This window comes from Nannobrachium achirus (genome assembly GCF_963921795.1).
Source record: "Nannobrachium achirus genome assembly, chromosome: 13".
In the NCBI taxonomy this organism is placed as follows: Eukaryota; Metazoa; Chordata; class Actinopteri; order Myctophiformes; family Myctophidae; genus Nannobrachium; species Nannobrachium achirus.
The window spans coordinates 9,694,402-9,709,468 of record NC_137833.1 but is presented as its reverse complement, the minus strand read 5'-3'; the positions used below and the strand labels follow the sequence as shown (position 1 = coordinate 9,709,468).

Below are 15,067 nucleotides of genomic sequence, written 5' to 3'. Positions count from 1 at the left end.
GATATATTAAAAGATAAATCTGTAGTGTGCCTTTAATTGTCTCCTGTATCCTCGGACACTCGCTGAGATATTCATTGGACCAGTGGCTCTGTATGCGTGGTGCATGTGTATGCGTGTGTGCATGCGGTAGGTACAGTACGAGTGCGCGCACGTCGCGTCTGTGTCCACGTGACGCAGGCGTCACGTGTGCGTGCGTACGCATGCGTGTCTGGACGTGTGCGCATGCGTGTTGTGATGTCACAGTGCCTGTGTGGAAGCCTCCACGCTGGCTGCCTCTGCATCATCACTGGGTGGAACATATGGCCTCCAGTTTCCATGGAAACCCTGTGTTTGCAGACAGAGTGAAAGATGTCCTCTGCAATAGGGCATACGCTGCTTCCACTGAGCACTGGAATAAAAACACCCCTTACCACATCTCTGTTGCCAAACGCATTTAGTCTGCCATTCTAAATACAATCCCAAGCCGTGTTTGGTGCTATTTTAGTGTTTATATTGAAATTAGTCAATACTGAAAAGGGAAATAAAAAACACAGCTAGGTGAGGTGCTGGAGCTAAAAAGGAGCAAGATGAAAAAATATTTCATCACTCAAAACTGTGCAAAATCAAGTTATTTATTTTGAGTTTAGACAAGGTGCAAGCTTTCGGTTTATATTGAAATGAGTGAAATTTCGGGCCAAATAGGGCAGCAGCTGCAAAGCTATGACTGTGACATCCTGTTGTCTTTCTTTTTTTTTTTTTCTTCTTTCTTTTTTTTTTTTTTTTTTCTTTTTCATGGATTTAGGGATTTCTTTTGCATCATTTTTGTGGTTTCATTTCCATCCATCTCACTTGCTGATGGATGGATGGATGGATGGATGAATGGAAGAAGTCTCTTCTTGGCTGTTCTGGGATCTGTGTCTGTGCCACCGCCAGCCCATCTGACACCATGGCATGATGATCCCCTCACCTGATGGCTGATCCGTCAGGATCTGCAAGGCTGCCCAGTCCGATCCTGCTGGGACTCCCATAAAGGGGAATGGACGGGGTCTGGTGGTGTCCTGCTTGGCTTGATGTGGACCATCTAAACATGTCTAAATGTCTCACCCCTTGTTGTAATAATAACACCACTGAAAGTAACCCAGAACTCATCTTCAGGGGTTTCTGGACTGGTTCTCAGCACCAGCGGTCAAGCCCTGAAAGTTGGTGGTGTCATAGTTTTGTTCTTGTTCTGGTTTTCATGTGTCTATGAGGTTTCATTAGACCCCCTGATGTGGTTGTCATGAGCAATTATGTATTCCCTTTGTATTTTGGATTTCTTCCCGGAGGCTGACACATTGTGGGTCAAAAGTGCAGATCCAAAAACAGTGATTAAATGACATCATATAATCATCCCCTCCCCTTTTACCATTCACCCAACACTGTGGGGTGTGGCTAACTTCAGCTGGGTCACCACCCACCATGACAACCAGGCCTAATGAACTGATCGGTGTGGCCACATAAAAACCTAATTTTAACTCTTTCTGTACACTCTTTTGGAAAGAATCCTCCTCCTAGTATAATCATAATACCTAATAATCATGTTTTAGGGGGGAAATAAATCATGGCACTGCATCTTTAATGGAGCTGGCAGGTACCAGTGTGGCAGGTACCAGTGTATCTGCCTCCTCCCTGTCACAGCTGGAGCTTCGTGGTTTCTAGCCAAACTGCAGATGCTGACACAGAGAACACTGCAACACAGCAAGCACAGCTTCACACTGAGACCCTCTCCTTCTCTGCAGTTACTTTCCCCCGGGGGAGGTGGATATATATTGACAATAACAGTAAAAGGTTTTTATTGGGTTTTATTAGCCACCCACCCCCCACCGCCTGGCTTTCTGTACCCCCACCACCCCCACCCCCACCACGACCCTGTCCAGAAGCACTTTAATCTCGTTCAGCTCAGAATCTTTGTCACGGATTAAACGTGACAAAGAACGTTGCAGCACCCTCTCTCAATTCAGTTAGCTGATCCATGTGTCCGTTAGGTGTCCCAGGGTGTCACCATGGCCTTAGCCGTTCGCCCTATGGGTGTGCGATCAATAAACATGGAGCTTTCATCTTAGTGGGGGTCCCACTCTCCTCGTGTGTGTGTGTAGCTGGCATAGCCAGAAATCAATTGCAGATGGTTCTAAACCTTGCCTCAGGTATTTTGTTATAATACCATTTTTATTGTTCATTGTGAAAAGTTAATTTCGTGGTATTATTGCCATGGATATAATCGGACAAACAGTTCTGCAAAGGCTGTGCAGAACAATTTTACTCTTGCAGCAGCATTCCACTATGCCTATGTAAGCACATCCTAATTTGCATCCCAGAGTCTGCAAGGGTGTACTTTGTTCCAAGACCAAGGGCCAGTGAGGGCACACAGTAAAAGTATGCCCACTTTATCCAGTGGCTCTGTAACTCAGAGAGTATACAAATGTAACCAAATGGACCCTTTCAGGTCCAATAATAACAATTAAGGTTTGGTGCATAGTTCTGCATACTGATTTTTATCATTATGATTCAGTGCACAATGCACTTTATGTCTTGGTGTGATAGAGGAAGAAGCAACTGCTTTAGGTACCTGTGGGCAGTTAAGCTGTCCTCACCGATAGCCTGTCTTTGAAATGGACACAAGCACAGCCTCCTGCTGGAGTAGAGTCAGCTAGTTGAGAGAAAGAGAGAGAGAGGAGCGATGGAGATGAGAGGGAGGGAGGGAGCAAGAGGGAGGGAGGGAGAGGCAGAGAATATAGCGTGTGGCTGCTGGTGGGCTTCTGCAGACGAGGCTGTGTCGTCTGGGCTGTGAGACGGCATCCTTCCCTCCTGGGGAGGAGGTGTGAGACGGATTTTGATATGATCAGATAGATACTTGGATCGGAGCGGTGCGATCGTGGGACATCGATTGTGAGCTGCAAATAAAGAAACAAAGGGGGAAAGCGATTGACGTTGCAGAGTGTGGTGGTTTTGGTGTCTTGGGGTGGGCGTTTTACCTGCGTCTCAGACAGTTAGCTGCGTTTTTCTGAGAGCCAGCCAGCCAGCCAGCCAGCGGCCATGGCAGTGAGCTGGCTCCGTCCGGCTCTGTCCCCACTGCAGTGGGCCCGCTGGGGCTGGGACTCGCTGCTGGGAGGGGCCGGGGGCGACAGCCCGGGCTCGGACCCCACCCTGGGGCTGCTCCGCCGCCTCTCCTGGGGCACGCGGCACGACATCCTGCTCAAGGCGGCGGGCGAGCAGACGCTCTCGGGGCTGAGGTGAGAACAGGATGACGATGGGAGGCTGGGGCTGAGTGCCGTCATGCTGGTAGCGTCAATGCATCAGTCTTCAGTCTGTGGTTGTTCATGTACAGAATATATCGTCGTTGTCGGGTGGAAACCTCGTATCGCTAAGTTTGAAATTTGTACGTTCTTTCGCAAAGTAAAGCTCAGCTTCATCATACAAGGCTGTCGCACAAAAGTAATGAAAACAGCAGATCTACAAGCACTGCTTGTAGATCGGCTGTTTTCACTAGTTTAAATCCTGTTTAAAATGATAAATGCAAAACGAACAGTTTTGGACATACAAGGTTTTCATCGGACAACGGCGATATTTAACATGAATCATTTTCAAGAATGATCATGCGATAATTTCTTGTTTTGGACGGTTGCTCATCGATATTATTTTCAATCATTGATAGATATTTTGCTAAATCTGTCTCTTTGTCCGTTCTGGTAACTCCATGGCTGAGATATACTGTATTTAGATATGATTCTATAGTGGTCGAGGACAGTTGGATTGGTTGGAAGGGTGAGTGAGAGAGTGACTCTCTATGTCTCTGGCGTAACGTTATCCGTCTCCTCACTGCACATTCAGCGCTTTACTGTAATTTCCAGCCACAATAATCTCACTAGGGACACACAGACACATACATACATACATACAGGAGGAGCACATGCTGACAGAGAGGCTTTGGATTCCCTGGATATAGACATAGGAATTTCAATTATCAGCATAATTAATCATGGTACAGTGTACAGAGGCTGATGTAGTAACAGATTTGAGGAGATATTCAGAATAATGGTGGCATCAAATATTGAACCTGCTCTGTTTCATTGTTTGGATGAGTAATGATGTAGAGTTGAGTGGTAATGAATGGACCTACAACAGCTCATTGTTCTGTGCACTGTGCCGCGCTGCGTAATGCCAATCTGTCATATTATAATGTCATATTATATTGTACTGTGCCGCGCTGCGTAATGCCAATCTGTCATATTATACGCAAACAGTAAAATGTCTCTCTAGGAAACTACGTTTATTCAATTCCAATGGCGAAAATAGACGATCTACAAGCTCTCACAACGTGTCCATGCAATGCGTTGTGAGATTGCAGATGTGCTACTTTAGCCTTTTTTTATATATATATATTTGGAAGATGTTTGCCTATAAGATATTCAAACTAATTAATGTGCAGTGATCATGGATTGCATAAAGAAAGGTCTCTGCCCCCCTCAGTTCACATATTTCAGAATCACTGATCAAGATACGGTCGCACTTCTTTTTTGTGATTAATACTTTTCATCGCTCCACCTACCGCATACACAACTGAAAAAATAAAGCAAAATAATACTAAATCACTCAATGAAAAGTCATCCATATAATTATGGACCCCACATCGCACTTCTGTCATTTGCATGAGATTGACAGCTGGGCTGACTCGGTGTGTCGCATTGTGTTTCCTCGCAGGAGTTCGGACTCTGACGGAGCGTTTGAGACCCCCGAGTCCACCACCCCGGTGAAGGCCACCTCCCCTACAGAGGACCCCGCCCACCAGCTGCTGTCTGACCACACAGGTATGTTAATGATGGAATCCCACGTTGCTGCGGCTAGGCTCTGATGTGCTATTCTCACATTCTCCCCATTGTCAGATTTCAGCTAAGGCAGGATTGAAAGGCTAAGGGAGTTTGGAAGGTGGGCTTATTGCGACCTCTAGTGGAAAACGAGACGTACTGCACGTGTCCCTCTGTTGAGCCCAGCACCACCACTGCATAAGGCAGGGATTCTGGGGGATAGTACTGTAGCAGGTTTTTATTTTACTGGTTTTTGGTTGAATGATTCATACCTTAATCATTAGTGTAATTAAATATTCAAAGTCAGAATGGCTGATATTCCATACCATATAACACATAGAGATTCATTTCAACTGCCTTCTAATGGGAAATTAAATTATACAATGCCTTTGGTTTTAGACTACAAGCATGATGAGTCATTGGTGCATTGGTGCATTTAGTAACTTCCCTGGGATGTGTACATGACTGTATGTCAATTGCGTTCACAAAGTGAAGTTAATACTGAAACTATTCAAAACTAAATTAAAACATAACAATAAAAATGTAACTGTAACTAGCAAACCCACTCTGGAAACTAACTGAAAACTGAAACAAAAAACTATAATAACAATGTCTTATCTCAACCTACATTTAAATCTCTACGTCTCATTACAATGTGTTTCAGGAGCAGCAGCAGACCCGTCGGTCAGTGAGCCCGCCTCTGACGAGACCTCCTCGGCCGCTCCGCTCACCCGCTCTCTGTCCATCGTCTTCGATGAGGACAAGCCCATCGCGGCCAGCGGCCAGTACAACATCGAGGCCTTCCCAGCGGGCTCGCCGCTCCACGGCCTGACCCGCTCCCTGAGCTTCCAGGCTTCCGGAGAGGCAGACGAGTCCTCGGCAGACTTCCGCCCGCACTCCGAGTCCTTCAGCGTGGGCGCCGGCGACGGCAGCAACGCCACAGGGAGCCTCCGCCGGCCCAAGAAGGTCCGTCCCGGAGCCGTGAAGAAGAAGCCTCTCACCAGGCAGAGCTCCAACCCCGAGAGCGCCAGGCCGGCCTCCTCCGGCTCCAGCCCGGAGGTGAAGAAGAAGAGCCGGTCCCGGGCGACCAGCCCCCTGCAGCAGGCACAGGTAGGAGTGGGAGTGATATATGGAAAAATACAATATCACAATATTTTTCCTAAGCGGTATCACGATACACGATCGTATCATGATTCTTTTTCATGTTGGTTTTTATGGTTATTTTTCAAGTTACTTAACAGTACAACCACCTTTAACAATTTTGCTGCCATTTTAAACATAGCTGTAGTAAGCAGCTGCCAAATTGTCCTTACCTTTTAACGTGTGCACGTGCACGCATAGTGCATGATCTGTGCGCGACTCATGTAGTAGACCGGTAGACAAGATGACAGCTTTCGAGAAAAAAAAATCCATTGGAATAGACAAATCCGTTGCCAGGCAGTATCCTGCTGAATCCGCCAGTATTTACATAAGAAAACGTTGGAAACAGCAGCTGTGCGCTATGGTAACACGTGGGCACGTTCGCGCACATAGCAGACCATATGTGCGCGGATCATATGCCAGGCGGGCACAAGAATCAAACGGCTATCAAATAAATAAAAAAATGCGTGAAAAAAGACGATGATATGGCCGTGCAGCTCCTTCCTCTGTTTACAACGCAAACCTATGGGACGGCAGCTGCGATGGGCTCTCAGACCGGATATGGAAACCTAGATCCGGTCTAAACAGGAAATACGACCGGATACAGTTAGGGGGCGGGCCTAAAGTCTCCGAAACGGCTATATACAGCGACCATACTTTTATCGTTTCATAATGATTAAAGCTAATTAAATCGTCGGGCTCCTCGGGCATCGCAGAGAGGTACAGCGGGAAATCTCCGGTTTCTACGGGGATCGCGGGAAATGAGTTAAGGTAACAAAAACTAAAAGAAAAAGATCTTTATGGGGGTCTAAATTGACCCTTACAAGTATGTAACTCTGACAGTGTACAAATGAAACCAAATGGTTTCATTTGTACACTGTCAGAGTTAAGGGGAGACTTTTAAAAATTTGAGAACTACTGATTTAGACCAAAATGCAGTTTTAAATGGATTGCAATGAATCTCTGTATTAACAATTCAACTGGATTCGAGGCTCCCTCATTGTTTCACGATATATACAATATCTCTGAAAAGGCCTCAAATAGTTGAGGATAATACACACACCCTCCACAACTATTTTAATTTAATGGCCTCAGGCCGTCGATACAGAGCCTCGGCCTTTAAAAAAAGGGGCTTAAACAGCTTTGTGCCCACCTCCATCAGACTGCTGAACACCTAGGTCTGGTGGAGCATGTCTGGATTGCCCCCCCCCTCCCCAACCTGATGGACACTAGTGAACATATGTTTTGCAGATTGTCACTTACCTTGCTTATTTATTCATACATATAATTTCTATATCAATCTTTTACATACATTTTTTAAATAACTAGTTTTTAAATGTAGTAGTGCTTTTATCATAGTGACATTTATGTTTTTATGTTTTGTGAATGTATGTTTTTAACCACTGCACAAACAAAGTTCCGAAAGGAAAATAAAGTTCTTTGAATTGATTGAGGCATATCTTGGAGACATAGTATCATCTCAACGATATTTATCACCATATCGCCCACCACTAGGCACAGGAGGACAGATCCACCCCCAGTCCCGGGGGAACCCTCCGCAGGACCCGGAAGACCCGCGTGGAGACCCCTCCTCCGCTCCCGGAGGAGACCACCACCGGTCACGCCGGCCCAGAAGAAGAGAGCCAGCTCCCCCCTCCGGCCTTACCCCGCTGCCAGGAGGAGAGCCCTCTCCCCCCTCCTGCCTTACCCCACTGCCAGGAGGAGAGCCCTCTCCCCGGAGCCCCCGCGCCGGAGAACCCGCCGGCCGAAGACGACGTCTCCCCTGTCCCCCCCAGCGCCTCCTACAGCTGGGACCCCGACAACTTCCAGGTAGGGCTGTAACAATACATTTTAACAGCGATACGCATCACAATACATGGTTAACGATACGATACATGGACGATATTGATTTATTCATGGCAATACGATACGATTCGATTCAATGATTTAAAATCGTTATAGTAACTAAGAAATTAAATCTGTATAAAATGTGTAAAAAGTCTGTCATTATGGAAGTAAATGCTGTGATTCTCCCAGACATTATGGACATTATATTTCAACACATATGGACAAACCCACCTTGACATGAACACAGAGATTACACACATTTATCGATAGACCAAGAGTAGCTATATGGAATAGAATGGTAATTAGACCCCTCTTTTTCATTTTCCCTCTTAAAATTGCCAAATACAAGGCACAAATACTTAGTTTCCACTTTCCATACAATCAATTATTTGCATTGCAAAACGATTTTGATACCGATTACGGCATTTTAAAACGATACGATACAAAGCCAAAGCGGTACGATATTTTGCTTTTGCAAACAACATAGTAGATCATTGCAAATTAAAATCGATTTTTCGATTCAGTTACTATATCGTTACACCCCTACTTCCAGGACATCGACCCTTTCAATACCGGCGGGAGCAAGATCGCCAACTCCCCCCTGTTTGGCCGTAAGGCTCCGCTGGGCGCACCCGCGGCCGAACCGCCGGACAGCCCCCCGCCCCTCCCTCCCGCCGCTGAGCCACCACCACCTCGCCGCCGCGACCCCCCGGCCCTCGTAAAAGAACCCCCCCTGAACGACCCGGAGGAGCAGCCCGCCGTCGCCTCCCAGCGCCAGCCAGTGAGGCTGGAGTTCGACTACTCTGAGGAGAGCGGCGAGGCGCCGCGCCAGGCCTCTCCTCCTCCCCCCAAGAAGCTGGGCAAGAAGCCTGGCACCAAGATGCCCCTGAGGAAGCCCAGGCTGGGCCTGAAGAAGGCCTCGGTGCCCGCGCAGACGGTAGGGCTGCAACTAACCATTATGTTCATAATCGATTCATCTGTGGATTATTTAAACGATTGAGCGATTCATCGGATTATGGCACTTATTTAGCCATTAAAAAAGTAGAAAAATACGCACATCTCTTAACTCATTCACTGCATTTTAAAAATCTTTTTGAAGTTCCAGGATGCCCCAAGTCTCCATAGACTTCCATGTAATTCATAGTGCACGGATCATGCATGCCCTGTATAGATCATGCACCACGTGTGTGCACACTGTTCACAGCTTTCAAACAAAACAAAAACAAAAAAAAAACGCTTAGAAATCCTTTCAGGCATTCATGAGATGGCAGCCATTATGTTTTCTTCAAATGTTAACAAACATGGCTGCCATGTTTAAAAGATGGGGTTGGTATGGGGGTCAAAGATGTAATTTCACGATCGCGATCATGCCTAGTAGCTAGAAAGCAGTAAAAAAAAAGTAAAAAGAAAAAAATAATAATAATAAAAAAACTCGGGCGTGGCAGCGGCAGGGTACGTGAATAACTCGGGAATCTCGGGAGGGGGCAGCAAATGAGTTAAATAAGGTGCTGGGTGGAAAATAGCATAGTCGAAAAGAAAAGTGCACACTCTGCATCCAAATGAACGTTTGGAGCACTTGCTCTTTATCTGGTCCATCTGTGAAATTTGACCAGATGACAAGCTAGTGCTCATTTGGAGCAGAGTGTGCGGGTTACTTATTTAGCCATTACCTTATACTGAAAATTAGATTTGAGGTTCAGTATTAATACAAATTCCAGCGATTAGTAGCAGATTCGATTATGATTACTGAATTAGTTGGCAACTAATTTAACTTTCGATTGCGATTAATGGATTAATCGTTGAACCCCTACCAGACGGAGCAGCTGGACAACGCCCCCTGCAATGAGGACGACATCCCCATCCCCGCCCCCAAGGTCTCCTACAACTTTGACCCCGACAAGTGGGAAGACCCCAACTTCAACCCCTTCTCCGCCAAGAAGGGCATCCCCAACTCGCCCAAGCTCTCCCGGGGAGCTCCGTACGGCTTCGACCCGGACACCTTCGACGACTCTGTGGACCCTTTCAAGTCCTCCAACAAGATGGGCAGCTCTCCCCCGCAGAAGGCCACCCCCGCCGCGTCTTTCGAGGTGGCGGCCAACGACAACGACGGAGAGAACGACAACGACAACGTGGGCGAACTGGGCGATCACAATCAGAACAAGCCGGCCAAGAAGAAAAAGACTCCTATCAAAAGGTGTGTTTGTACATTCATCTGTCACTAGTCCTGTGCCTGGGGGGTGTGCGATGAGGGATTGAAAGTAGGAGTCTCAAGTAATGTTGGAGAGAACCCAGACCGTTGCCCGTTGGGCAGAACAGTCACCATCCATGTCCAGTTGTGCAATACCCGTTGTATCCGTCTTGTCTAGCTTCAGGACCCAGGCATTTTATTCATTAGAACAGGTACACATTATTGTATATCATTATTTTATGCTTTAACTATTGAAAAATAGCAGATATACAAGCTCACAGCGCGGCACCGAGTGCCGCGCTGCCAGCTTGTAGATCTGCTATTTTTGAAAAATTGTGAAAATTAGAATTTTGACCCGATTCTATAAGTGTCTTTTGAATCCTTCTAAGGTTTTTTGAAAAACCTATGTTTCTATGACAGCAATCTGGCTAGCCATCGTCAAAGAAAAGGTCCTTTTCACTTAAATGGACCTCAGTTTGTCTGTTCTTGAGAGACTACTATGTCAGTGGTTCTCAAACCTTTTCATGTGAAGGACCCCCACAATGATATTTGTTTGGCTACGGACCCCCATCTCAAAATATTTAGTTCCAGGGACCCCCCCAGAAGCAAAATTTGAGTTACAAACGTTAAAAATAGCAGATCTACAAGCTCGCAGCGCGGCACTCGGTGCCGCGCTGTGAGCTTGTATATCTGCTATTTCTCACTGTTTAAAGCATTCAATAATTCTAGGCCTAGAAAGAAAAGCCTGGGAAAAGCCCCCCAGTAACTGTGGTTCAGCCAATCAGGCGAGTCTGTGTGTATACAAACACATTCCCCCCTCCACTCTATGACAGGCATCAAACAGGTCGTTGTCTTTGATGCTTTCATTGATAAGAGAGATCACTAACGAACTCTTGACACTTTTATGGCCCATCAGATTACCTCAGTTCACGACCCCTTTGAAGATCAAAGGGAGCTATTAACTCTTTTACCGCTTCGGACGTTCCCGTTCGCCCCAATTTTCAACCCAGCTCGTTGCCAATACGGCTCGCTCTTTTTACCTTGTCTGATGACTGTAAGCTGATGAGGGGTCGCGCCGCCGTGTACAGTAAAAAATATCTCCCGTAACGCTGCTCTCAAAAATCCACCACACGATAGCAATAATGGAACGATCCCAAATCACTTTCTGTGGATCTGATCTAGAAAATGCATTTCTATGCTCTGAATGGATGGCAAGCGGAGCGGCCCAATTCACATTAATTCTTTAGATAAGGCTGCCCTTTGCCGCCAGTTTGGCTAAAGTACACATATGAGCGTCCATTATAAAAAAAAATAGTTTGCAAATAATCAATAGATAATTTTCTATAACATCGCAAAGGTAAGCTGCTTTTTGCTGGCACCAGCCCCAATAAATAAATAATAAATCTGGCAGTAGAACTGTTAAGAGCTCTGGCCAGCATGTGAAAAAAACAGAGATCAGTGAACAGAAGCGGCTTGGACTCCTCATGCATGGAAGGAAGCATTCGGTCAGTCCATTGCTCTCCCCAGGTTGGCAGAGGGAGTGTAGTGCCCAGGATTACATTAGACGATTGACATTGGGTGGAAAAAAGGGTTACAAAAATGGTGGGATATAAATGATTAGGAAAAAAAAAATACTGGTTCGTTTGAGGTCCATGGCCTAAATAAAAATCAAAACCATCAAACCTTGGGGTCCTTGGTGGAGAATCACATTCTTTACAATGTTTGTTGCGACCGTCAGGTCGCAGTTACTGTCAAAACCTCGACCAGCTGTCCGTCAGTCTGTCAGTCTGTCACACGTCACATGTCACACTTTTGCCCTGCTCATATCTCCGCAACCGTTGCCCCGATCCATGCCAAAATTCTCACATGCCACTCTTCTAGCGCCACCATGAGGCCGATTCTTGCAAAACACATTTTTGGACACTGCTCCTACAATTTTTGCCCTAAAATCACGCAAATCGGTACTCAGTATGTCTACACTCATCTCTTCAACATGGATCTGTCCCATTTAGTGCCACCTTCAGGCCGATTTTTTAAAACACATTTTTGGACACTACTCCTACAGATTTAGCCCTAAAATCACGCAAATCGGTACACAGTATGTGTACACTCATCTCATCAACATGGATCTGTCCCATATAGCGCCACCATCAGGCCAATTTTTTCAAACACACTTTTGGACACTGCTCCTACAAATTTCGCCCTAAAATCACGCAAATCGCTACATAGTAAGTATGTCTACACTCATGTCATCAACATGGATCTGTCCCATATAGCGCCACCATCAGGCCAATTTTTTCAAACACACTTTTGGACACTGCTCCTACAAATTTCGCCCTAAAATCACGCAAATCGCTACATAGTAAGTATGTCTACACTCATGTCATCAACATGGATCTGTCCCATATAGCGCCACCATCAGGCCGATTTTTTCAAACACATTTTTGGACACTGCTCCTACACATTTTGGCCTAAAATCACGCTGCGACCTGACGGTCGCTTATCTCCCGATTAGGGAGTCTTACTGGTATGGATGTATTGGATGGAGATGTGTCTGTAGGTCTGTGCCTTGTGTGTCTGTAGGTCACTGTACCTGGTGTACATGTCTGCTTGTGCCAGTGTCTGTCCGTCTGTCTCTCTGTCACCTGTGTCTGTGTATTTATGTATTTATGCCACAGGAAGTCCAAGGCTGTCTCCTCTCTTTGTTGTCTGTTGTAAGTACAGGGGCAACACAACCATCTATGCTTTTTAACCCTTGTTTCAACATTCAGCTTCTTCTGATAACGGCATGTCGCCCTCAATGCTCTCCTTCCCCTTTTCAATTAACACAAACCTCGCTCCCCCTATATAGTCCATGGGCCATACGAGATGTCGGTATCGGAAAGGTGGCAAAGGTTATCATGCATTTTTGAAAAGCTCTATATCTGTAGATTATATTTTGGTATGATAACCCTTTCTGAGACACAGCTAAATTGGTGTTATCAGCCGCTAGAGTTGGTGTCCCATTAACTTTACATTACAGGGAAAACAAGCAAAAAAATAATCTGCTTTAAGTAGCATATGAGGGGTCAAACTAGGGGTTTTTAATGATTCTGAATCCATTGCAAACATCTGTTTTGCACAAAGGACATTCCTTGGGCTAAAAAACGGCCCCACAAGACTATGGTTTAGTGATGAAAAGGGATGAGTCATCACAGCTGTGTCTCAGTTTACAGTTTACAGTTTAGGCATTTAGCAGACGCTTTTAATCCAAAGCGACTTACAATAAGCAGATCAAATATCACAATAATAAACAAATGTCAGTACATCAACAGCAATATAACACATGCAAATGAATATCTATCTAGAAAAACAGTATAATCTGTAAAGAAAAATAAAACAATAAAAAAGGTTTCTAAAAACCTAAAAAACAAATGCTAACTAGCTTCATGTATGGACATTGATTTCCAGTAGTGCTGAGGGTTTTGGTGGAGTCTGAAAAGGTGAGTCTTCAGTCCACAGCGAAAGCTAGCGAGTGAGTCCGTTGTTCTAAGTGCGACAGGGAGTTTATTCCACAGCTTGGGGGCCTGGAGGGCAAACTGTCTCGGACGAGTGGATTTTTGCCCTGGGGTTTTTAGCGAGGGTTCTGTCAGCATCCCTGTGTTGCCTGATCTAAGTGCACGGGTTATCATACCAAAATATAATCTACAGATATAGAGCTTTTCAAAAATGCATGATAACCTTTGCCACCTTTCCGATACCGACATCTCGTATGGCCCATGGACTAATAGCGACGATATATCTCAGGTTTTGCAGTCCTGCTCATCTGCCTCAGCGTTTGACTTCTCCGATGCCTTTTATGTTTTTCTATCATTGTTCAGTTTCTGTATCATCTGTATCATTGTTTAGTGTATGTATCATTTCTTTTCACCATTCATACTTTTTTTGTATCGATGACGTATCAGTCATTGAGCCGTGTGTATAACCGGATCCGTCTCGATGAGCATTACAGCAATACAATGCTGGATAAAGATCATAAAGATCATTTTCTTCACTATTCATTTATATTTACATTCTTACATTCATGCTATTTGACATTGTATTTGCTCAGGATAAAACGGCAAAGCTCCATCCATGAGCTCCATCCACCTCTAATTGTTCCTGCCATTCCTTTTAAATTAAAACTGAACTTCAAAAATTAAAACTAACCCTTAAAGGACAACTCCAGACTGAATAACATCTTGGCTCATTTTCCTACTTATATTGATCCCAAATGACTGTCCATGGGGTCTATTAGGTAGAAATGCCCCTGTTGTCCAGTTTCCCCAGCACAACCCAGCAGCTCTCATAGCATAGAGTGGAGCACATAAGCCTATCGCTTTGACACTATTTTTTGCGATCAAAAGTGATTTTTACCAGCTTGCAAAGCAGGTCTACAGGTCGTCAGCCAATGATGTCATCCAGTATGCCAAAATCTCCTGAATTCTGACCAAATATGGTAAACACTACCACACTACCACGAGGCCACAATCACTATCAATGTGTTACTAGTTGTCATTGTACACATCCATGCCACCGTTGTCCCACACGAGCCACCACACTCTGCTAAACAGATGTTATGCTGTTATGTGTTTTGCCAAGTCCTGGAAAATACACGCTGTGATTGGCCAGTACAGTCACTTTGATTGGCAGTATTGCCGAATGCTCACCCCAAAACATGATTTATGAGACTGTCACTGTGGGACAACCAAGGCATGGATGTGTTTGTAATGACAACTAGAAACACATTCATGAAAAACACAATAGTCTTTGACCGAAACAAATAGTGTCAAAGCGATAGGCTTACGGGCTCCACTCTATGCTATGAGAGCTGCTGGGGAAACTGGACAACAGGGGCATTTCAGCCTAATAGACCCCATGGACAGTCATTTTGGATCAATATAAGGCCATGGCTACACGGAGCTGGATATTTCTGAAGCTAGACATTTTTTTGTGCTGTTGGGGCTTGCAGCCACACAGAGCTGGATATTTCGGCTGCGAAGCTGGATATTTTTGAAACCGGATAAATAAGTGGAGAGATTGAAAAATATCC

General features: G+C 45.3%; 1 protein-coding gene across 1 annotated transcript in view; it reads left to right on the top strand.

The window, feature by feature from the left end:
* tacc2 (transforming, acidic coiled-coil containing protein 2) overlaps window positions 1–15,067 on the top strand; it is a gene marked incomplete at its 5' end in the record, with an annotated part of 72,314 nt that overhangs the window by 24,842 nt on the left and 32,405 nt on the right. Inside the window, 5 exons of the mRNA XM_080740113.1 lie at window positions 4,717–4,823; window positions 5,485–5,930; window positions 7,476–7,790; window positions 8,362–8,745; window positions 9,623–10,002. Of these exons, the coding sequence (XP_080596239.1) occupies window positions 4,717–4,823; window positions 5,485–5,930; window positions 7,476–7,790; window positions 8,362–8,745; window positions 9,623–10,002 (1,632 nt within the window). The remainder of the gene's footprint in view (window positions 1–4,716; window positions 4,824–5,484; window positions 5,931–7,475; window positions 7,791–8,361; window positions 8,746–9,622; window positions 10,003–15,067) is intronic.